Source organism: Bactrocera tryoni, chromosome 1 (genome assembly GCF_016617805.1).
Source record: "Bactrocera tryoni isolate S06 chromosome 1, CSIRO_BtryS06_freeze2, whole genome shotgun sequence".
NCBI classification, from domain to species: domain Eukaryota; kingdom Metazoa; phylum Arthropoda; class Insecta; order Diptera; family Tephritidae; genus Bactrocera; species Bactrocera tryoni.
In genome coordinates, this window is record NC_052499.1 from 66432966 (window position 1) to 66455381 (window position 22416).

The 22416-nt window shown below is 42.1% G+C and overlaps 1 protein-coding gene and 1 long non-coding RNA gene across 3 annotated transcripts in view; one reads left to right on the forward strand and one right to left on the reverse strand.

The window, feature by feature from the left end:
• LOC120767000 (mucin-5AC) overlaps positions 1 to 22416 on the reverse strand; it is a 105347-nt gene continuing 82931 nt past the window's right edge. Inside the window, exons 1-8 of one of the 2 annotated variants that reach the window (XM_040092811.1) lie at positions 13352 to 13421; positions 13053 to 13207; positions 12726 to 12962; positions 9211 to 12640; positions 4642 to 8491; positions 4383 to 4481; positions 4172 to 4310; positions 1 to 3409 (exon numbers count right to left, since the gene is read on the reverse strand). In XM_040092811.1, coding sequence (XP_039948745.1) covers positions 575 to 3409; positions 4172 to 4310; positions 4383 to 4481; positions 4642 to 8491; positions 9211 to 12640; positions 12726 to 12962; positions 13053 to 13207; positions 13352 to 13373 — 10767 coding nt within the window. In that variant the 5' untranslated portion in view covers positions 13374 to 13421 and the 3' untranslated portion in view covers positions 1 to 574. Of the gene's footprint in view, positions 3410 to 4171; positions 4311 to 4382; positions 4482 to 4641; positions 8492 to 9210; positions 12641 to 12725; positions 12963 to 13052; positions 13208 to 13351; positions 13422 to 22416 lie in introns of those variants that run through there. The other variant, XM_040092810.1, reaches the window with a different exon arrangement.
• Positions 8875 to 13553, forward strand: LOC120767002. The gene is made up of 2 exons (XR_005704635.1): positions 8875 to 9154; positions 13088 to 13553. It is a non-coding gene; the product is annotated as an uncharacterized LOC120767002 (long non-coding RNA).

Sequence of the window (22416 nt, forward strand, 5' to 3'; positions counted from 1 at the left end):
TATTTTAAATAAACACAGTGTTGAAAGTGTTTGCAAAGAAAAAAATGCTAAGCGTTGAAATTCGAAATTCACCACACAAGCTTTCATAAAATAATAATAAAATAAAATAAATAGTTTCTTAGGTTAAAACTTGTCAAAAAGCGCTATTAAAACCAATAAAAATTAAAAATAAATTTAAACAACTCGCCACTAACGCTCATATTGGATGTTCGCGGTCTCTCTACGATACAACTTAAGCTCATTAAAAAGTACTATTCACTCTACATTCGCGCGGACACTCGCTTATACGCTGACTACACTCACTGCTGCACACATTCTACTACTAAGTACTTCTTTTATGACGCACAGCTCATAAAGCGCTGGTATTGAACTCCAGCAAGACTCCTGTATTTACAATATTATTACGACTATTGCCAACCATGTTGCCAGCGGCGATCGCGGTTATAGCCGCTGCGGCAGTCGTTGTAGCTCTAGCAGTAACAACGCGCTGCTTTGTGGCTGCCGCTGGCTGTGGCTGTTGTTGTTGTGGTTGTGACGGCTGCTGTTGTTGCTGCTGATCCGCTGCATTAAGTTGTCAGGATGTCATTATCGACTTGACCGCCTCATCAACCAGACCGGCGGCCACGCAACTGAAATCGTTCGCTAACAATGCTTGCTGCGACGCTTCCTGTTGCTGATGGTGGTGTTGTTGCGGTTGCTGCTGCTGTTGTTGTTGTTGTTGCTGCTGGTGATGTTGATGATTGTTTTGCTGCAAGCCCTGCATATGATTGTGATTCAGCAAAGCCAATTGTTGTTGTTGCACATGATGATGTTGACTACTGTCCAACAGTATGTTGCTGGCATTGTCGCCCGCTGCCGGCCCACTGCCGCCACCGCTGATTAGGCAATCACCCAACTCGTCGACGAGATGATGTCTGCGTTTGACGCCATCTTGACAACTCACCGACGCCTGTTGTTGTTGCCGATCATCGAGTATACTGTCGCCGAGCAGGGAGCCCATCGAGTGGTCCAGCGAGAAGTTCAACGAGTCTGCCGATTCGCTGTTTTGCAGATTAAGTATGCTGTCGATGGCATTCTGCACGTGCCGGCTGATGTCGTCATCGAAGTCGCCGCCACCAATGTGATTGTTGTGCATATGCGCCTGCAGGTGGGAGTGCAATGGATGGTGCGATTGTTGTTGTTGCATGCTGTGCTGTTGTTGCGCGTTGTTAAAATGTTGTTGATGATGACCGCCGACACCGTCCAACAGGTTGCTGAACGCTTGATGCTGCGTTTGACAGAATACGCCCTGTTGTTGCGTGGACATCTGCAGCATCTGCGCGGCGGCTGGTTCTACGCGTATGCCGTCGTGCAGTGACAGCAGATCGGCCTCCATAATACTGTCGTGATGCTGGCGTGATTGATGTTGCTGCGCGGATATCGGTGAGCCCGATGAGCTCGACGACGCGGACATGGGACAAATTTTCTTCGCACCATCGAGCGTATCGTCCGCGTCGACCGCCATCAATTCGGCATTCCAACGTCTTTTGCGCGAAATCTCGCAGTCCGCGCTGGCATTGTCTATGAAATCACCGAAGGCTCCGTCGATGTTTTGCATCCAACGCGTTGTGTTGCCGGTAATGTTCAACTGCATGCTCTGCTGCATCTGCTGCTGATTTAGGTGCATCTGCTGTTGCTCACTCTCGAAGAGCACATTCTCCTGCGTATTTGTGACGCGCATAAAACTGTTCGCCGCACTTAGCTCGGTGTCCCACAAACGTTGCTGCTGTTGTTGTTGCTGTTGCTTCGATTGGTTGTCAACATTGTCATCGTTAGATTTGCCATCGCCGAAAATATCCTCGAGTCCAGCCTCAATGTCATGCGGGTCGCTGCCATCGTTTTTGCTCAAATGCACTGGTGACTCACCGAACATGGCCTCCAGTCGGGTCTCCACAGACTTATGCACATCGGCCATGTCATCGCCGGAATCGAAGAACTCGTTCAGTGACGATTGCATGTGATTGTGCGCATTTTGTTGTTCTTGCTGCTGTTGCTGCTGGCCTTGGTTTTGGTGATGATTCTGCAGCGGCTCGTCGCTTGCGAGCTGCACCCCTTGCTGATCACAGTTCTGCTGCTGCTGCTGTTGTTGTTGTTGTTGCAGCTGGTGTTGGCTAGAGTCGCTACTGCTGGGGCTCAACTGATTGTTTTTGTTGATGCAGCCATTGGGGAAGAGATCTATTAGCTGTCCAGTTTGGCCGTTGTTAAGTGCAGAGTGCTGTTGTTGTTGCAAAGTCATTTGTTGTTGATCTTGCAGCTGCACAATCATTTTGTTTTGGGCGGTGATAAGACTCAACTCTTTCTGCAAGCAGAGCCAACCGTCATCCTGTTGTTGTTGCTGCTGCTGCTGTGCTTGTTGTTGTTTTAACTGCTGTTGCTGTTGCAGCTGTTGTTGCTTTGTGTTGTGCTGCAAGTATTGTGCAGCAAAGCTGTTATTGTTCGGCGCGCTAGCGATTGACTTTTGTTGTTGTTGCTGCTCATGCGCATTGCTACGCTCATTCCTCTCCCGGCCGTGCTTGTTTTGAGTTTTGGCGTTGTTTGCTGGCGACGGCGCCGGCGGGGGCACCACGTCTTTATGCTCGACCTTCTTCATAATGAAACTCGGTGTTATTTCCGATTCTATATCGAAATTCTCAAACTCTTTCTTGACATAACCGCACGCAACCGATGAGGGCACGATTTCACGCTTGATTGTCCCGTTCAGCTGTTTGTTACAGTTTGCATAGAAATTGGACGCGGCTAATTTGTCTTTAGCTGCCTCCGAGTCGAATGAATCGAAATGCGAATTGGTCGCGTAGGACCCACCTTCACCGCTGCCCGCATTGTGCCAGTTGCGCTTCTCCTCTTTCTTCGGTAGCAAGTCATACTGGTGCTTCTCATCCGACTGCTGTTGGTGTTGTTGTTCGGTCTGCATCACACGCTGCGGTTTGTTGGCTGCATTATTTGGCATAGTGTTATGGCTCGTACTATGCTTTAGTAAATCAAATTTGTCCACAATTGTTAGCGCTGTTGTTGTTTCTGCTGTTGCTCCCATTGTGGCCTCAATGCCTGTTGCGTTCGCTTTGCTGTTGCTGTTGTCGTTAGGTTCGGTTTTTATTTCAAAGGATTTTTGTGCAGCGCCAAGGCTGTTATAGTCTGCCTTATCGCCCTCCATTTCCGGTTCATCTTTTACAGCTTTCATTTCTTGTTTTAGCTCCTGTGTTGTTGTGGCTATCAGGGATTCACACTTTGGTTCATTAATTTCTTTTTGTTGCTGCTGTTGTTCGTAGAGGGCCTGTTCGCGTTCAGCGGTTCGTAAGTGCTCCATTTCTGCCCTCAAGTCATCAATCATCAGCTGTTGAATTTGACAGGTCTCAGATGTGCGATGCTCCAGCTGTGAGCGATATAAAGTGTTATAAGCATTAAGTTCGTTTAATTTTTTCGCTTGTTTAATGAGGGAATAGAGAAGGAGGTGAAACCAGAATTTTTTTGCCTTAAATGAATGTATAATATCTCAAGTTTTTGCCTAAATTTCAATTTGATTGTAGCAAAATTGTGCCTATGGGCAATAATACTATAAAGGACTATGTGCATGCCTCGTTACTTTCTTCTAAGACGAGTTACTTCGATATTTCATGATGTTCAATACTAAACATAAGAGTTATCAAGCTTTTTCTCCATGGTTCAAAACAAGTAACGAATATTTTGCTCACAAAAATATAAGAATTCTAAAGTTAAAAAATAGCTTCGAATATTTTTTTTCGTTTAAGAACTATTGAATGGTTCATATTTAAATATTAATTAGCAAATTGCTGAAAATCGAAAACGATATGGGAACATCAAATAGATCTGCTGTTATAAGTATGGTTTTGAGGTAAGGTCATGGAGACTGTTTACAATCTTACGTTTGTTGTGGTTGTTAAAGAGAGTACCTAAGCTATGTTTGGGGCACAACGCAAAAATAAATTGCTATCGAAGTCACTGAATGGTAGCTCCAGAAAAGGAGGGTTCGAAGGGTTCGGATCATAAGTAAATAGGTGTTAAGTGAGTGGGTTTTGCGAGACATGCAAAGAGGTGGTGGTTAGGGTCATGCGGTGACTCTTTGAATGTTAATTTTTGTCGTAGTATCCTTTCGCTTTCGGAAACTGTTACTCACCGTTGACTCTTGTATTATAATCTTTTGATATTTGTTTGAAATTTTGTGGTATTTCTCCTGATATTGCAACGCTGTCTGTTCGAAACGCTCCTCATCTTCATAGGGTAAGTCCTCGACACTTTCATACAAGCAGTGATATCTGTGGAAGCAAAGAAAATGGTGTGGATTAGAGGATAACTTAATTAAAATAATAAATTTTCGACGAAAATACCTTATAAGCCGTTTGACAGCCTCTTCTTTGTTCTGAAACGGATTGACATAGTCGGGATTCAAGGCGGCCTGCTGATCCAACTCCAATTGACGCAGAAACCTGAAGCAACACACAAATAAACTATGAGCTCACAAATAAATATATAAGGAATAAAATAAAATATGATATATATGTATAATGAGTGATAAGTTTTATAAAATTTTATAGTCGAAAGGCGAAAATTGTGTGGAATATCGCGTATTTTCAACCAACTACTCACAAAGAAAGGCGTGCAAGTTTCGGCTGCGGCGATAAACTCTCCTCGCGTCTGAACAGGTGAGCGCCCAGCATGGTGGCTGGCATGGCGGTTGCGGGCGCATTGGTGGTGGTTGTGACCGCGTAAGAGCTGTTTGTGCTCTGCTGCAGTTGCATATTTGCCTGAGCATCTATTGTTGTTGTACTTGCGGTTGTCATAATTGACGTTCCCGTTGCCGTGGTTGTTGTTATTGTGGTGGCGTGCGCTGGCGCTGTTGTTGTTGTTGACGTTGCATTAGCAATTGTTGTCACGCCTGTGACATTGGTCGTATGCGAGGCAGATGTTGTTGTTGTTGTCGCTGCGGATGTCATCATTGTGCCTGTGAGGCTGGCGCTGGTAAGTGCTGTTGTTGTTGCGCTTATGGGTGCCATGCTAGGCGCTAGCGTTGACAAGTTGTTAGTGGATGTTTGCGATAACGCGTGTAGCTGCTGTTGTAACACATGTTGTTGTTGTTGTTGTTGTATGAAACCGTTTGCGCCTGTTGCAAAATGCGTGACTGTGGGTGTATTGGCCGCACTGGCTGCTGTTGCCGCCGCTGAGGCAGCGATTAATGGACTAGAGAACACTAGTGGCGGTGGACCGTTCATCAATGCTGAACTGCTGGCGCTGCTGCTCGTTACTAATACTGGCTTTTGTGGCATGAATTGCTGTTGCTGCTGCTGCTGAGGTTGAAAGACTAAAGCTGGCGCTTTGGAGGTTGGCACGAGCATTGGCTGCTGCTTCGGTTGGCTGAGCGGTATGAGTGTGCTAATATTGTTGCTATTGGAATTTTGCGTTGCCTGTTGCTGAGTGGGCGTGATATTTTTGCCTTTTCCGTTGCTATTGTTATTGTCTTTGCCACGCGAAACCGTTGCGGATTGCAATTTCGACTGTTGTTGTTGTTGTTGATTTTGCTTGTTCTGTTGCACAGTGTGATGATGCTGCATCGGGTAAATATGGATACGATGTGTGATACCAGCCTGTGCTAGTGCTTGCGTTTGTGCCTGCTGGCCAGAAGTGGTACCGCTAATCGATGTCGCCGTTACAGTCATGGTGGACGAGTGATTATTGGGCTGCACGACATTTGCCGGTATGGCCGAAGTATTCGCCTTGCTTACGCCAACCTGTTGCTGCTGTTGTTGTTGCTGTTGCTGTATTTGTGGCGGTTGCGTCATCAACGTTATGCCAGCGCCACTGCTGATGGGTGGCATCTGCAGGTACGCTTCCGGAGTGGGCATCTCCTTGCCGGCTGCCAGTATGCGTTGCTGCTCAGTGTATAGCCGTTGCAGCGCCACATTTATTTCGGCATCGCTCATCGGTTTGGTGTATGCAGCAATGGCGGCGGGGTCAAAGTCTGACGGTAGGGGCAGTGAGGTTAACAGCGACTTGTGTTGCAGCTTAATGGTGAGGAATTGTATTTGCATTTGCACTTGTTTGAACATTTGTTGCTGTTGAGCGGTCAATTGAATTGTTTGCACACGTGAGACCGTGTGTTGCGGTTGTTGCGGCGATTGCTGCGGTAGCTGTACTTGTGTTGGCTGTTGTTGTTGCAACACATTCGTGTTGTTGGACGAATTAAGCGCCGAAAGCGATGGTGGCTCTGTATTAATGCTGAAACTTGGCGCCACAAGAGCTGACGAAGATGTCAGTGTCATGCCGTTACTGCTGGTGTTGGCAGTGCTGACAACGCTGTTGTTGCTGCTGTTCGTTGGTGTGGTCGAACAACCAACAATATTGGCGCTACTGACGAAGCTACGCATACTGGGCGATTGCAACAACATTGGAGCGGTACTTGGTGGTTGGAGTTGTTGTTGTTGCTGCTGCTGTTGCTGCGCAGTTGCGCCCGAAGTAACCAGTTGTTGCATGGGCGCAGTTACTCCGACCAATTTGGTTGTTTGTTGTAGCGTTTGAAACGGCTGTATACTATTGGTGCCTGTTGTTGTTGTCATATTGTTGGACGCAGTCGTTGCGCCGACCTGTTTACCGCTGGCAACATTCGGTTGCACAATTTGCACTGGATTATTGTTTGGCTTTTGTGAAAGTGGATCTAACTTCGGCATCGGCTTAACGACGCTTGCGTTTTTTATGCCCGCTGTGCCGCTGGCGACGTCAGCAGCGGTCGTCGTGGCTTTCGGCTTGCGCACGGGCTTCTTCTTTGCAACTGCGCCTGTTGATGCTGCATTTCTTGGCGGCTCCAATTTAGCCTTACTCTGATCGATGATAGGCGCCACATTGGCTACCTGCTTGGTAACGGTATTTGTGGGCGCTGTCGAGTTGTTCGTGTTGACGCCGCTGGCTACACTGCTCAATGGCTGGATGGGTTGCGGATGCACTATTTGCTGTTGTGGTGGCTGCAAACGTTGCTGTTGTTGTTGCACTGCTTGCTGATTAGCGCTTAACGTCGTGTTCATGCCCAACAATGTCGGCTGCGGCTGTGTGCTCGGCGGCAGTGGATTTACATCGTTAAAGTGAATCTGTCCCAACTGCAGACACTGCGCCAATTGCTGAGCGTTAATGCCGGCTGGCGCTATCAGTAGGCGTTCGGTGGGACCGATCGAGGCAGCGGTTTGAGTGGGACTAATTGGCGTGATCTGATTTGTTTCGCTGTTTAAGGAGAATATTTGCTGTGTGGCGGCGTTAATTTTCGGCAATGACACATAGCGTTGTTGGCTTTGTGCCGCCAAAGATGCGGCACCAAGTAGCGCATTGCTCGGCGGCTGTGGCAGCATTGGCTGTGGCTGCTGATGTGGTTGTTGCTGTTGTATTAGCTGCGCCATATCCGGTGTTCTCGCGCGGTTCAACATATTTTGTTGTTGTTGTGTCTGCTGAAACGTTTTCTGCTGTTGTTGTTGCTGCTGCTGTGGCTGCATCTGCAGTTGTGGTGACTGCTGCGGTAATTGAAGCGTAGGTCCTGTCGTTCCATTCGCGGTGGCGCCACTACTCGTTAGTGACGTTGACCCAGCATTGAATTGTAACTGTATTGTTGGTGTTTTTGCTCCCACAGCTGTTGCAACTTGTGCGGGTAGCGTCAGCTTACTTATGGCACCCGTATTGGTGGAAATCAAAGTTTTAGCATGTTGTTGTTGCATTGTGCTATTCAAAGAACTTGGCGGCAGTAGTTGCGGTGTTGTTGCACTCAATCCAACACGATTGTTTTGCGTACTGTTAGTTGCACCAATATTGTTGTTGCTGCCACTGTTGTTACTATTGTCCAATTTTGTTGGCTCATTGATTATTGTCACATTTGGCAGAGCACCTTTGAGTAGGGCCTGCAGCAAAAGCTGCGATTGCTGATCTTGCGGCTGGCTGGCGTTGTGTCGCAGTATTAGGCGTTCGCCTTGCTCGGATACTGTCAATGTAAGATTGCCGGTTAATTGTGGCATGAGCGCTGCTGCTGTTGCAGGCGAGCCAACCGATATCGATACATTGCTAGGCATGCCGGTGAGCTGTGGCGGCAGTATGGTGGCACTGGTGAGGCCAGGTGTCGACATTATGCTATTATTGGCACTTCCGCTGCTCGAAGCCATTGAATTGGTGGGCTGTTGTTGTACTGTCGGTGTTTGATTAGATGAAGCCGCCGCTGTTGCGGTGGACCCTGATGTTTGTGGTATGGCCACTAGTTGTACATGCCTGCCATCTGCGGTTAGTTTAATAGTGGCGGCAGGTGAGTCGTGGTGTGTTTGTACATTTGCCTGAGAGTTTGGTGGTTGAAATATAATATGTTGTGGTTGTTGGTGATGTTGTTGTTGTAGTTGTTGCTGCTGCTGCTGTTGTTGATTGGACTGCGATTGATATTGCGAAGTGGGTGGTAGTGTTGCCGCCTTAATGTGGAGTCCTAAGAAAATAATTGAACAATTTGTATTTTTTTCAATTTGGGGCAAAATGTTATGGTAAATACAACAAAGTATTTGTGTATATCTTCTATGACTAGCTAGTTCGCAAATTTAAAAGCAAACTCAAGCAATTTAAGTAGTATATATGTAGCAAAACATTGCTAAAAAATTAAAGCAATACTTACAATTTATCACAAATAGTTTGCACCCAACTAAAATTGTCTCGATTTCCCAATTAATAACTATTAAGATTTTTTTATTTTAGTTAACTGTAATCGTTTTGCCTTTCCATGGTTTGCGACTTGACTGACATTGTATTTTTATTGTTTTATTAATTTAGTATTTTGTTTAGGAAGTGTGAATAGCAAGTAGAAAATATATCATGACATTTGTTGTGAATACAATGTGAAAGCAATTATAAAAGGAATGTGTTTTTTGACATTTGGCATTTACCATACCAAAAAAAGGGTAATCAATTTGTAGGAAAGCAAATTTTAGAATGTGTTCTACACTTAAATTCAATTCTTTTGATAAGAATAAATATGCTAACCTAAATGGCTGGGAATGGTCTCATATATAACTTTGTGGATAAATCTATGAATAAAGGTCCTAGTGCGATATAACTCACATTCCTTTAGATGTACTCTCAACTAAATAAATTTTGTGTGAGTAATTATTATTACTGAAATTCAATTATTGTAATTTAAAAAAGTCTGCTTACCTCCTCCTGCGCCAGTTGCGCTATCCAATATTGGCATAATTTGTATTTTGTTTTCCACAGCACCACAGCCGCTATTGTGATTTGGTAGCATTTTCGTTGTGTCCACCTGCGAGATTTGTATATTGCCAATTTGGCTAGGAACTTGCGGCGCACCCGCAACCGTTGCGGCCAATGTTGATGCTGTTGTTGGCGTTGTTGTTGTCACCGTCGACGCTGGGTGGGTTAATGTAGTTGAAGCGCCCTGGTGTTGTTGCTGAACTTGAGCAGCTGCCGATGACGACATCGCTGGTGTTGTGGCGGTTGTCAATGAGGGCATCACCGAAACACTATTAGTTGTGGTAGTTGTTGTTGTAATAGATGCGGCCGCTGCAGTGCTTGATGTCACAGTTGACGCATTGGTGATGACATTGCTATTGTCTTGCTTTTTACCATTGCGCCGCACAGCGGGCTTGCGTCGGGGTTTCACCGTTGCAGTTGTTGTTGTTGTAGTGGTGGTTGCAGGCGTCGTAGTGGCTACTGTGGGATTGCTATTAGACGTTGGCAGTTGAAGTGAACCGCCGCCAGCTGTTATGTTGAAGAGCGGTTGAGGTTGCGATGGCGTCGGCTGCATTGCCTGCAACTGTGGCAGATTGCTGGCAGACGACATGGTGAAATTCATTGTCGCTGCACCGATTTTATTATTGGAGTGTTGCTGTTGTTGTTGTGCTGCGGCCGCCGCCGCCGCTGCTGCTGCTTGTTGAGCCAAATGCTGTTGCGCTTGCTGCTGAATTTCCTCCGCAGTGGGCAGTCGTGGTATCGAAATTGTGTATGGCGTTGAGGCCGTGTCATTTTGATCAATTTTAATAAAGATATTGTGCGGCTCGGTCGTGTCATGACCAGCATTGCTGGATGCTGTTGCACCTCCTAGCGCGGCTGAGGCAGGTATTGTCACGGTAAAAGGTAAGGAGTCGGTGCCATTTTGACTGGGTATCGAGATCATTATGTCGTTGGCGTTCGGTGGTGCCGGCGCTTGAGTCGTTGATGTCGACGTTGCATGTGTGGGTGTTTGTGGAGGCTGCGTTGCGTTAGACGCGGGGGTGGTAGCTCTATCATCGTGTGTAGACATTGTGTCCATATAATCTTCATCGTCGTCATCATCCTCCATGATGCCGCACAGTTTCATCACATTACCGAGATCGAGTTTTGGTCGCGCTTGCTCTTGCTGTTGTTGCGGCGGTTGATTTGTTTGATTGGGTCCAGTGATGCTATTGCTATTAGTGAAGGTCAGTTTCACATTTTGCGGCGACGTTTGTGAGAATTGCAGCTGCGGCATGACGCCTGTGTTGTAACTCATGCTGACAGGCGTGCTGAATTTGTTCGCGATCACATTGGCCGTCGATGAGGGTGTTGTATTTGGAACATGCTTTACTTGCAAGGTGGGCGAAGGCGCAGTTGTTGTTACGGCTGGCGATTGTACTGCAGCCGCTGCTGCTGCGCTGGCGGCGGTTTGTTTCTTTTTACGAGGCTTTGCCTTCTTTTTTGGTTCAGTCTGCGGCTGCGATGTCTGCTGTGGTTGTGATTGCAATGAAGTATTCGTTGCGCCACTATTTGCCAGGCTAACGTTCATCATCGAATTGGCCGATTGTCCATTTGTTAGTTGCTGTTGTTGGTTCATGGTGACTGTGCCACCAGTGACGCCGGCATTCTGCAGCAATGTGGGTGTTGGCTGACGTATTGGCTCAGACGCCTGAGATGTGCCGTGCGTTAAACTGGGTAGCGCACTTTGCTGAGCATTGAACATATCGACGTTAGCGCTGGAAGAAGTTGACGGTGGTGGTGGCGTTTGGAAGGTCGCACCCGCCGCTGCCGCCGCCGCCGCCAATTGCTGTATGTTAGCACCACTTAACTGATTCAAATTAATAAGTGAACTGCCACCGGCTGCAGCATTGTTTAAGCTCTGTTGAAAATGCGCTGGCAATTGGGAAAGAATTGTTGCTGTTGTTGGTGAAGGACCATTAGGCATTTGAATTTGCGTAATGCTACCACCGTTCGCCGCTGCGGCTGCTAATTGCAGATTTTGTAGCTGTGCCGCCACGCTGGGCCCCAACAGATGACTGGTGTTTATTGTGGCCGTTGTGGTGAACGGCTGATGAGATCGTTGCTGATTTGACGCCGAGAGGGCTGCATGCAAGCCGGTCAGCTGCGTTATGGCCGGATTTTGAGGATTAGTTTTGATCGTTTGTATATGATTTGCAGTCTGTTGTATGAGGTTCGCCTGTGAGGACACGATGAAGGTGGGAGTGGCGGCGGCCAGTTGCATGGTCGCACCGTTTGTACCCAATATACGCAGTAGCTGTTGCGGCTGTTGTTGTTGGAGCTGCGCTTGCGGTCGCGCATTCTGTATCACCAGTGAGGGTGTGGCTGTCAACTGTGGCGTGGGTGGTCGCAGTATTAGTTGTACACCCTGCGGCGTATTTTGCTGCACCAACACTGGCATTTGATTGAGCAACAACGGCTGTTGCGTCGTTAGGCTGGCTGTGGCGCCTGTTGGCAGCAGGATTTGTTGCTGCTGCCCGGCACCGCCTGAGGTGATCTGCGCCTGTTGCGGCTGTGGTGATTGCGAGATCTGTGGCATTTGTGCCATATTATTTGTGTGACTGTGTACGGTGGCGGTCGCTGCATTGCCACCACCCAGTTTAGATTTATGTTGTTGTTGTTGCTGCTGCTGCTGCTGCTGACTGGCATCGTTGTACGGCTGTTGCTGTGGCTTTGGCAGTATTTGCTGCGGCGGTTTGACGGACTTTGTTGTTGTATTCGTTGTTGTACTGCTAAGGCTGCTGTACGACGTCGGCGTCACATGTGTTTGCACTGTTGCATTACTGCCTATCAGCCGTTGCTGCAGCGTATGCTGTTGTCCAGCCGGCGCCGCAACAATTTGGCCTTGCGGACCTTGGATTATCTGAAAGACCTGTTGCGTATGCTGTGGCTGATTGGTTTGATGTGGCGCATTGCCGGTTATAGTGAATTGTTGTTGCAACATTTGCATTGGTTGTGGTGTTGACGGTTTGATTGTGGCGGCGGTAATTGTATTGCTAGGACTCGGTATTGGACTGTCAGCTATCAGCGGACTACTGCTGTGATAGTGTTGGAACTGTTGTTGTTGCTGTTGACTTAACGACGTCGACGTTGGTAGTACTGTGGCGGCGGCTTTTTTCGCTTGACCTTTTGGGCAACCAGCCACATTTGCTGTCGCAAACGAACTCGACGTGTTGATCGCTGCTGCATGTGATTGCCCATAGCCGCCGGCTACAGTATTCGAGATCGAAGACGCAGTGTGGCAAGTTGTTGGTGTAACAGCACTGCTGAATATTTGGTGATGCTGTTGATTAAGTTGATTTTGTTGCTGTTGCAGCAGCTGCTGCTGCTGCTGAGTAATGCGCTTATTGCCCTTCTGCAACGAAAAATTTGAGATTTAAGTAATTCAAATTAAAAACATTAATTATTAGCAAGATTAAACATTCGTGACACATACTTACCTTATTTAATTGTATATTATTGGATCCAACAAGGGTTGTGTTGAATTCATTACCGGCTGCAGGTGTGTTTGCCGCTATCGCTGCACCACCCACACCGGCTGTCACACCAATAACACTGGTCGCTGCCGCTGGTGACTGCGATGGACTTGGCTGAAATACAACGGTACCGGCGTTCGGACTTCCATTAGTGAATTGATGCAACGATTGTCTGCGTCCCGGTGTGGCAGTTTTTCTTTCCTACAATCCAAGCAGAAATGCAAGCAAATATTAACAAATTGCAAATACGTATTTTCGTATCATTTCATATTAAAAAGCATAATTACTAACCTGATCGTGTGTGGCGCTTGTTATTGTATTTCCAGCTACGAGTAGCACATCCGGCGGAAATGGCGACAATGAGGGTGACGGTTGCAAGCGTGGACTAGCAGATATTGATGGCGACGGACTGGGCGTTAAAAACGGACCCGGAGGAGACAATATTCCTGCGAAAAAGAGGATAAATTTGTTAAAACTGTCAAATATCGTTAAAAAAATTATAAGTATATATGCATATATAAATATAAATTTGTCTTAGTAGAATAACAATTGAACATTTGTTCGAGCTCAAAAACTTCAAATTTTATTACCAAATATATTAGTGAAATCCATTTCAGTTTAATGCTTTAACTTTAAATTTAAATGTAACTTTTGTCAATGCCACAAAGTGCAACACTAACCAAGAGGGTATAAACGTCCTCATTTCAAAAGCTTCAATCGATTGATTGTCAACGAATTATTATAAAACGAGATATGTATATCAATAAATCTTTTAAAATAATGTTTAGTGTATATTCGGACAAACAAAATAATTTAATCTATATCAGTGCAGCCGAAGTTGTAATACTATTCGCAAATGCATTTCCCACAGCATCATAGTATTTAAAAATACATATATTTCTCCTGATTTTGGTCGGTCAGTTTGTATGGCAGCTGTTTGCTATTGTGATTGGATTAGAACAATGTATTGGGGTATGGTAGTGTTGCCAAGGATGACAATGCATTTCAAACTTTGTGAAGTTAATTTATCAAATAAAGAAGTATTCTATACAATTCAATGTTTTAATTGTTTTTTGATATGTACATACATATATTTAATTTTTCGATATATTTAAATAAAACGAAGAATATTAAATCATTTGTTTCTTAAAACTAATAACAATATTTATGACAGTTGCGACCAGTGTTGTTAAGGAACATAAAAATATTAGTACAATAAGTAGTTAAAAAACGCGTTATTAATAAAATTAATATAAAAAATATTAAACAATACTGCAAGAAAACAAAAGACATTTTTTTGCACTGGATATATAATTTTTTCGAATCATTAACTCAAGTAGCTTATAAAATTATCCTTAAAGATTTGCTCTAAATGTTTTGCATAGCAATAACAAGTCTTTTGCAGTTTTCTTCTTACATATATTTAATATTAAATAAGGTGTTTAGTACAAACAAAAATAGCAAAACCGATTTGTGTAATGAGCAATAATGATTCGTTTAACGAAAGCGCCTCAGCTGAACTTGACAAGCGTAAATAATTGACCGTAAATATTACGAGTATTCTCCTGACGTTTACCAACATCTCAAATGGCGGTACAACTTATTGTTGTAAATCCTCTTTATGCAATGCAAAACCGAAAAAGGACCAAAAACATGCAGAAATTTATTTATAGGTAACTATGTACGTACAATAGCAAGAGCAAGTTTATGTAAATAATCCAATTATGTAAAAAGAGAGGAAGGAAAACAAACAATGGAAAAGAAGAAATACCAAAAAAATATTGAATGTAACTAGCCAACCAAATTAAAATAAAAAAATATTAAAACAGAAAATGTAACAGAGCAGAAGTATGTATATCTAAGAAAAGGAATTGCTTGAGGCAGTAGATACTGTTTAGATTTCTGCCGAACCAGGAGCACATATAATATTTATTTATTGACAATACACACGACGTTTGGCCACAAGTTGCAAAGGCGAACATGAACTAAGCTTTTTTTTTTGTTGCAAAGTGTACATATAGTGCATGTGTGCTTGTATAGCTTGTAGGTGCCATGCATGAGGACTCTTGATTTGCCACACTTCATCGCTTGCAAAACAATGCGTTTGTTGCAAGAACGCACAGCGTATGTCACATAGAAGGCATGTGGTTCGTTGCAAGAGCACAAGTAGAGGCAGCTAGTGTGTTACTGCTGTGGCCGCTTGTTGTTGTTGGTTGGTGTCGACATTTATTTGTGTGGTATATGCATCATGCCGTATTTTCGCATCTTCTACTACAACGGCTATTGTTATTTCAATACATCACCCCAAAACGGCACCAGCTTGCCGCAGTTTGCATACTGCTGCCACAAACACATCGCTCATTCATCAGCCTAGGCCGCTTGTGCGTGCCTTCAAGCTTTGCGTGAACTTCGAAAACTCGTAACATCAAAAGACGCAAGCAAGCAAACAGCAACTCTTTCAGTTGCAAAACAATATTTTAGCCGATTGTCGTTGATTCAGTTGATAGAAGTATGTACATATATGCCGAAGATGAAGGAGCAAAGCAGCTATGGATATGTACATATGTGTGTATAACTCCTAGCAAGTATCGCAGCATATATTTAGGTGAGCAAGTAATTTTGATAGCGAGTGTTCACCGGCAAGGCTTGGCTTCATTTTGCCGTGCTCCTGCCTATTAAGTCAACTGCTTCCTTAGACTTTGGCCGGTACGCTAAAGGACTGGCTCCAACACCAACATATGATGCACTTATATATGTGTGCACGTGTGGATATATATAGATATGTGCGTTTAAAGCATTGGCGTTTGTCACGTTGTTATTGCAGTAGTCACAGCCACTAGAACAACAAACAACCGCCATCACCAAGCATAGCTGCCCCCGCCCCAAACCATCAAGCATTACGCGAGCTAGCACAGCCAGCCACCAAGGGCTACCAACTATGATTGTTGGTTGTGCTATAGCATCAACAACAGCATCTGCGTCAATAGCAAGATTTTGGTTACCGTGGCACTTGGATTGGCAGCCCGGCAGTCGGTCGCAGTAAGTTACCAGGCTGGCGGCGGGTGACAAGACGGGCATTTTAACGCTGCTCTTTCGTGTGCTTCACATTTTCTGACGTTATTCGCCGACGCTTGGTTTGTGATGTCTTGCAGCATTGCTTGGACGGACTATTTGTTAGTCGTACAGTGTGTGTATGGATTGCTCCGGGTTCCGCGTCATAATATTAACTGGGGGTTGCGGATGAACTGTATGGAGTTCTAACTCACGTATTTATGTGTGTATGTATGTATAATTCTTGCGTTGTTGTCGTTGCTACTACTTGGTGGCCGTGTGGTTGCCACGTAAAGGCGTTTTAAAGGATACCGAGGAGTATCTGTGTACACCGTGTGCTGAAGGTAGAAGTTGTAGCGAAAATAACCAACATGAGAGGGATGCGGGTAAATGAAATCAGCAAACAAAAAAAAAAATTGAAACAAAACGTCGAGTGCACATAAAAACAATGCACGAATATAAAGTAGCAAATAAAAGCAATACAAACAACAACAGCAGCAATAATAAGAACATGTTTGCTGGAGAATAAAAATTTTAATCCTGCAGGAGTGTGCGAGCACCACAGCAGCAGCAGGCAGTAGCAACAGCAACACTTTTGTCTTTCGCCATAATGCCAGCGTGTGGATATGAAAAGCAATAGCAAGCAAAGCAAGTACCACGAATGTAACAAATAAAAGCAGCCAAACAGCACTCGGGAATACGTAAAACTGAAGCGAAAATCAATAAAAGTGTAGGCATGTGCAATGGGGGTAGATGCCATGGAAGACAAATATTCACATGCGCACCGGATAGGTAGAGTATTAAGACACATAGTTATTTATAGGTATGTAATAAGTGTGTGTAAAGACTAGAGCAGTACGTTGTTATGCGCTATGATGTCGGACGGACTTACTCTTGAGTCTTAAACATTTCTTGGAAGTGCACAATTTGGTCGTTGCCGTAGTGAACCTTTGACAGCTAACAAACAGGCGCACATACCCTGCAGGTACAGGGCGAATGCGAGCTGACTGTTGTAATAAATTTGTAATTTTGAGCTATTGAAAATTATACACATTTCTGCAGATGCTATGAAAATGGCAGTAACTACTCATAACATTTTCACTAATAACATTAAGAGGTAGGGAGTTTAAGCTTATATTTTGTGTAATATTTACTTATTTGTGGGTTAAAGTATCTTAAGTCGACTAGATTAGGTTTTTGGATTACTTGTAAAAGTATGTAGATCTAAACTTTATTTCGATTCTAAATTAATATGAAGCTTGCGGTCTTAAAAATCAGCAATTTGCTGGAATATATATTAACTGAGTGGAGAATATGCAAGGATGATTAATTATTCTCAATAAATATCGAAAATATATACTTAATTATTATATATATATTGAAAAAAAAAAACAAAAAAAACAGCTCTCTTGGCACGTTCGCTTAATTAAAGCACGTTTACCATAAACTTCCATTAAAATACCATGTATTTCAGCTAAATCTCCAATGCATATTCGTAGTATTGCAACAAGTGACTAATAATCAAGAATATAGTTATATGTAGAGCCCAATTCCTACAACAGCCGATTCTGTATTACCGGAGATGACACATATTTTATCCGGCCAAGGGCATTACTTTCGGAGATCAAACCGGTTATTTTTATACCCTGAACAGGGTATATTAAGTTTGTCACGATGTCACACCCAGAAAGAAGCGTCGGAGACCCTAAAAAGTATATATGTATGTATATAAATGATCAGTATGTTGAGCTGAGTTGATTTAACCATGTCCGTCTGTCTGTCTGTCCGTCCGTCCGTCTGTATATATGTCTACGAACTAGTTCCTCAGTTTTTAAGATATCCTTTTGAAATTTTGCAAACGTCATTTTCTCTTCAAGAAGCTGCTCATTTGTCGAAACGGCCGATATCGGACCACTATAACATATAGCTGTCATATAAACTGAACGATCGGAATCAAGTTCTTGTATGGAAAACTTTCACATTTGACAATGTATCTTCACCAAATTTAGTATAGATTATTTTCTAAGGCAACAATGTAATGTAAAACCTGTGAAGGGTATATTGGCTTCGGTGCCGCCGAAGTTAACGTTTTTTCTTGTTAGAATAAAATTAGCTATAGAGCCAATATTTAATTCTATTTATTTACACTTTATTGAACTATTTGGTAATATTATATTATTTCTAATTAGATTACAAATAAAAGTAAAAGTACAATCCGATGCGACTAATATATGCACCATTTGTCGTAAATTACACACCACAAATGAGAGAAATTTTACTAAATATTAATACTAAGCAATTGAATTCCGTCTACATAAATAAAATGTATCAATATTTTAACAAAATTATTGTTAACACCAAACTACATTAAATGATCAGCTGATGCACAGCTTTCAAATTGACAGTGCTCACGTCAAACATCCATTAAAATAAATGGTGACAGAAAATGAATAAAAATGATTAATCATCTTTATACTAATGTACTCATAAAATTTGCTTAGCGAGAGTGAATAGCCCTTGAAAGGTTATTAACATTTTATTTAAAACGCGCAGTTAACAGATGTTTTGCCAAATCTTCAAAATTTAATAAATTAATATATTTTAACAAATGTGAGTAAACCAAAATATTGTGACTTGAGTTGCAGGTGTTTGTGACAATCGAAATGCAAAATATGTACATATGTATGCATGTGTGTATGCACATGCAAATCCACCAAAAGCTACAAAAATGAATAACAAAGTATGAGTAAAAATAAATAACAGCTAAAAATAAATTCGAGAAGAGCACGAAAAGAAAATATAATTGAGAATTCTCAATGCATCAATGCTTATTTGCATAGAGCACGCAAGCAAATTTATCGTTCGTTTGCCTAAAGAATTGTAAAAATTAATACACACATACTTATGTACATATGTATAAACAAAAAATCAAGGAAACAAAAAAGAAAGATCTGAGGACGCCGTTACTGCGGCCACGGATATTCGGTCAAAAAGCGTGTTTCGTGTTACGGTGTAATTAAAGTGAGAACAATAAAGTGTTACACAAGTGTCGAGAATAATAATAACAATAATGAAAATGTAAGAGCCCGCGTGAAATATGAATAAAATAAGTCGCAAAGTAGGCATAAATCGAAAAAATAACAAATCACTTAAGAAAGCAAATTACTTCTATAGATATACATACGTACTTAAGTAAGCAATAATTTTAATGACGCTAAATCGCTACTAAAACAACAATTACAAATGGCACTGGCGTTAATGGCGGCTATTAACGAAAAGCCAATGAACGAACTAAAAAGTGATTCGAACGAATCATTCGTATGCGAACAAGTGTTTTAACAAAAGTAAAAGAAACAAAAAATACAAAAAAAAAAATACAAAAAAAAATACAAAAAAAAAAAACAAAAAAAAAATTAAAAAAAAACCAAAAAATAAATAAACAATAATAAAAAAAGAAATGCCGATTTGGGTGGTTAAAAGCTGCTTTACAGCGCATTACTTCTTATTCAGCCGATTTATGTGTTAAATATACTAGATATACAATTTTTTTTTACGGGCCTGCTATTAAACGGTATTCCCCCCAGTTTGTGCGCACAGACGAGTCATCACCACCAATGGACAACAAAAGCGTTTACTTTGATTTTCCAAATTAATTCGTACATACATACATATGTATGTTTGTATGCAAGTACGTCTTAAGCACTTTCAGCATTGCTTTGAAGAGGCCTCCAAGAGTAAAGTGAGCGCACGGCATGCTTTGTAGGTGAAACACTTTGAGGTTATGTAAATGGAATTGTAAATTCAAAGACCGTCAGCAAAGTGGTCTTTTTCGTTGCTAGGCTTTCGCACCCGTTTAAGCATTTAATTCATTCATAGCCGCTCAGCCGCGGTAAAGCTCATTTAATGTTACTTCTGCGTCGGAGCGTCAAACACACAAAATTGCTTGCAATTCAAGCGTCTCAATGATAAGTGTAAACAAAAGCAAGTATGCCGTACAATAGGTGATGTGACGCGCCCACTTTTTACTGCTGGCTGCTAGCAATGATGTGGTGTGGTGTGCCCTCCATTGCCGCTGATGTGTTCTGGTGTGGTGTGGTGTGGTGTGGTGTGTTGGGTGGCGTGTCATGTTTACCGCCATTTTCTCTATATGAGTGTTGCCAAGTTCAGTGTAACGACTTGGATTTCTGTTTGTTTTGTTAATGAGGCATTTGCGGCGGTGGGCTAACGGGTGTGGGTAAAACTATTAAGGAGCGAATAGCTAGTGTTAAGTAAGAAATATATAGAGAGCACTTTAAAATAATGCATAATAAAAGTAAAAGAAATACACAGTTAGTGGGGAGCTAAATATGGAGTATACGTCGGACATGTGCTCGCTTGCTCACGTTTATCAGGTGAATTTGTTACACTTCAGAACTTGCGTATTTTTATTAGGTTTAGTTAAGATATATTTGAATTGTTAGATAAGGCTCAATCTAACTGCAAGACACACTGAAATGCGCACCAACTATTGGTGAGCGGTGACGGTGAGTAAAGCAGTTGTTCTGTCGATTGTGTCCAAAGCATGTTAACAGTAAATGTAACCCTTATGTGATATGTTTTCAAATCGTATTAACGCCTCTAATGCTGATGGCATTCATACGCCGCACCGGATATTTGATTAGATTTATGAATTAAGCCACTCCAGTAAATTGAGTTATTTAGATTTCTGGTTCTAACACCTATGGAAATTATACGACCACTTACCGCCATAAATAATTTTGGTATTTTTCATTATGAACATTGGCAGGGGGCTGGACTGAAAAAGGCGGTATTAATCTGCTTCATTAATAAAACGAAATACTCGCAAAGTAGGTCGGTTTAAAATATTAGAATGTTCAAAACTTTTTTTTTATAATCTTCTAAGAAAATTTTCAATTAAGAAAATATGGTTTTGAGGCACAAAAATAAAAATAAAACAAGCGAAAATCTGTTTCAAAAGTGAAGCTTTTTGTACCGCAGTATTTATTTTACAAAAATGGTCAAATTTCAATTTTTATAGTTTGAAAATAAAATTTTATGCATTTTTAGGGCTATGCAAACCTGTACAAAAAGTTTTAATAACACGATTTATGTATATATAAAAAAATGAACAACATAATAACCTTTTTCCTGAGAGTTAAAGAAAAACGCTTAATTATGCATTCATTTTAGTAGTCATTTTATTTATTTTCTCTTAATGTAAATATAAGCCAATTAGCACATGCTCAAGCTTACTACTGATTGCCGTGCTCAGGTATTGAATTATACAGTGCTCGTTAGCCTATTACAATTGATGTGATGCACAATTCGTGACTGATTTGGTTGTAAAGCAAAATATTTGTGCGAATTGATTGGTTTATCACGAAAACTCGAGTCTATAATTTTGAGTTTATTTTTTATTTATCTCTTGGAGCGAAAGGGAACTTATGTAACTGTTGTGCATATTTATACCCTGTACAGGATATAATAAGTTTGCTATGAAGTTTCTAAAAACCAGCAGGCAGCGTTGAAGTTATGGGATATGAATATAAATGATTAGCGTTACAAGCTGAGTCCGTTTAGCCACGTTCGAGTGTCCGTCTGTTCATACGCAAGCGTCCCTGAGTGTTTGAGATATCATCGGTTGTAAGTTTACAGCCTTTGCTTCTCAAGAAGCTACTCATTTGTCGGAACCGCCAATAACGGGTCACTATAGGACACAGCTGTCGTACAAATTGATCAATCAAGTCATTGTATGGAAAACTTTTTTATTTGCCAGATATCTTAATGAAATTGGACATATTATTGTCTGAGAAAACGTTACACTCTCCAAACAATTTGCTCAATTCGGAGTTGCATTGCCATACAAACTAATCTTAATGGGTCAAGTTCTTGGAGGCTTGTTAAGCGTATAAAGCGTTTGTTCTATTTTCAATTAAAGTATGCAAATTCTAGATATAATCCATAAAAATAGTTTGAATAAAATCATTTTGAACACTTTTTGCCTCTAGCTCTACTTGACAAGTTATATGTATATTGCATTCAAAGTTATTGAAGGAAACGAAAAATAAGTTTTATCTTATTACACAGTACAACAGCTAATCTGGGGGTGAGAAATTCCAAGTCAGGGTGATGGTACTAGGTCAGTATAGTAAAACCCTCAAAGGGTTTGGCGTTCGTATGTGTCAAAAAAAAAAACTACGTTTTTGCCAAAATGTTACAACTAAGCGAAAAAACATCAAGATAAGGAAAAAATTTAAAGGTAAAAAAAAACTGACACATACGAACGCCAAACCCTTTCAGGGTTTTACTATACTGACCTAGTACCATCACCCTGACTTGGAATTTCTCACCCCCAGACAATAATCCCAAAAATGTTCCACAGTGTTATCTGTTATTGGCATCATCAAATAACATGTTACTAACATTAAGCTGACAAGCGGCTAAAATTTGTAAACTCCTGTCACTTTAGTGTCAGTAAAACAAACCAAGTTGTCAAATGCAATCAGAATTAGTTAACGATGATCTAGCAGACGTGCGTTTCATAATAAAATTAGTTAGATTACTCATCCCTCTGCTTAGAAGTTCAAAACGTTTTCAATTAAAC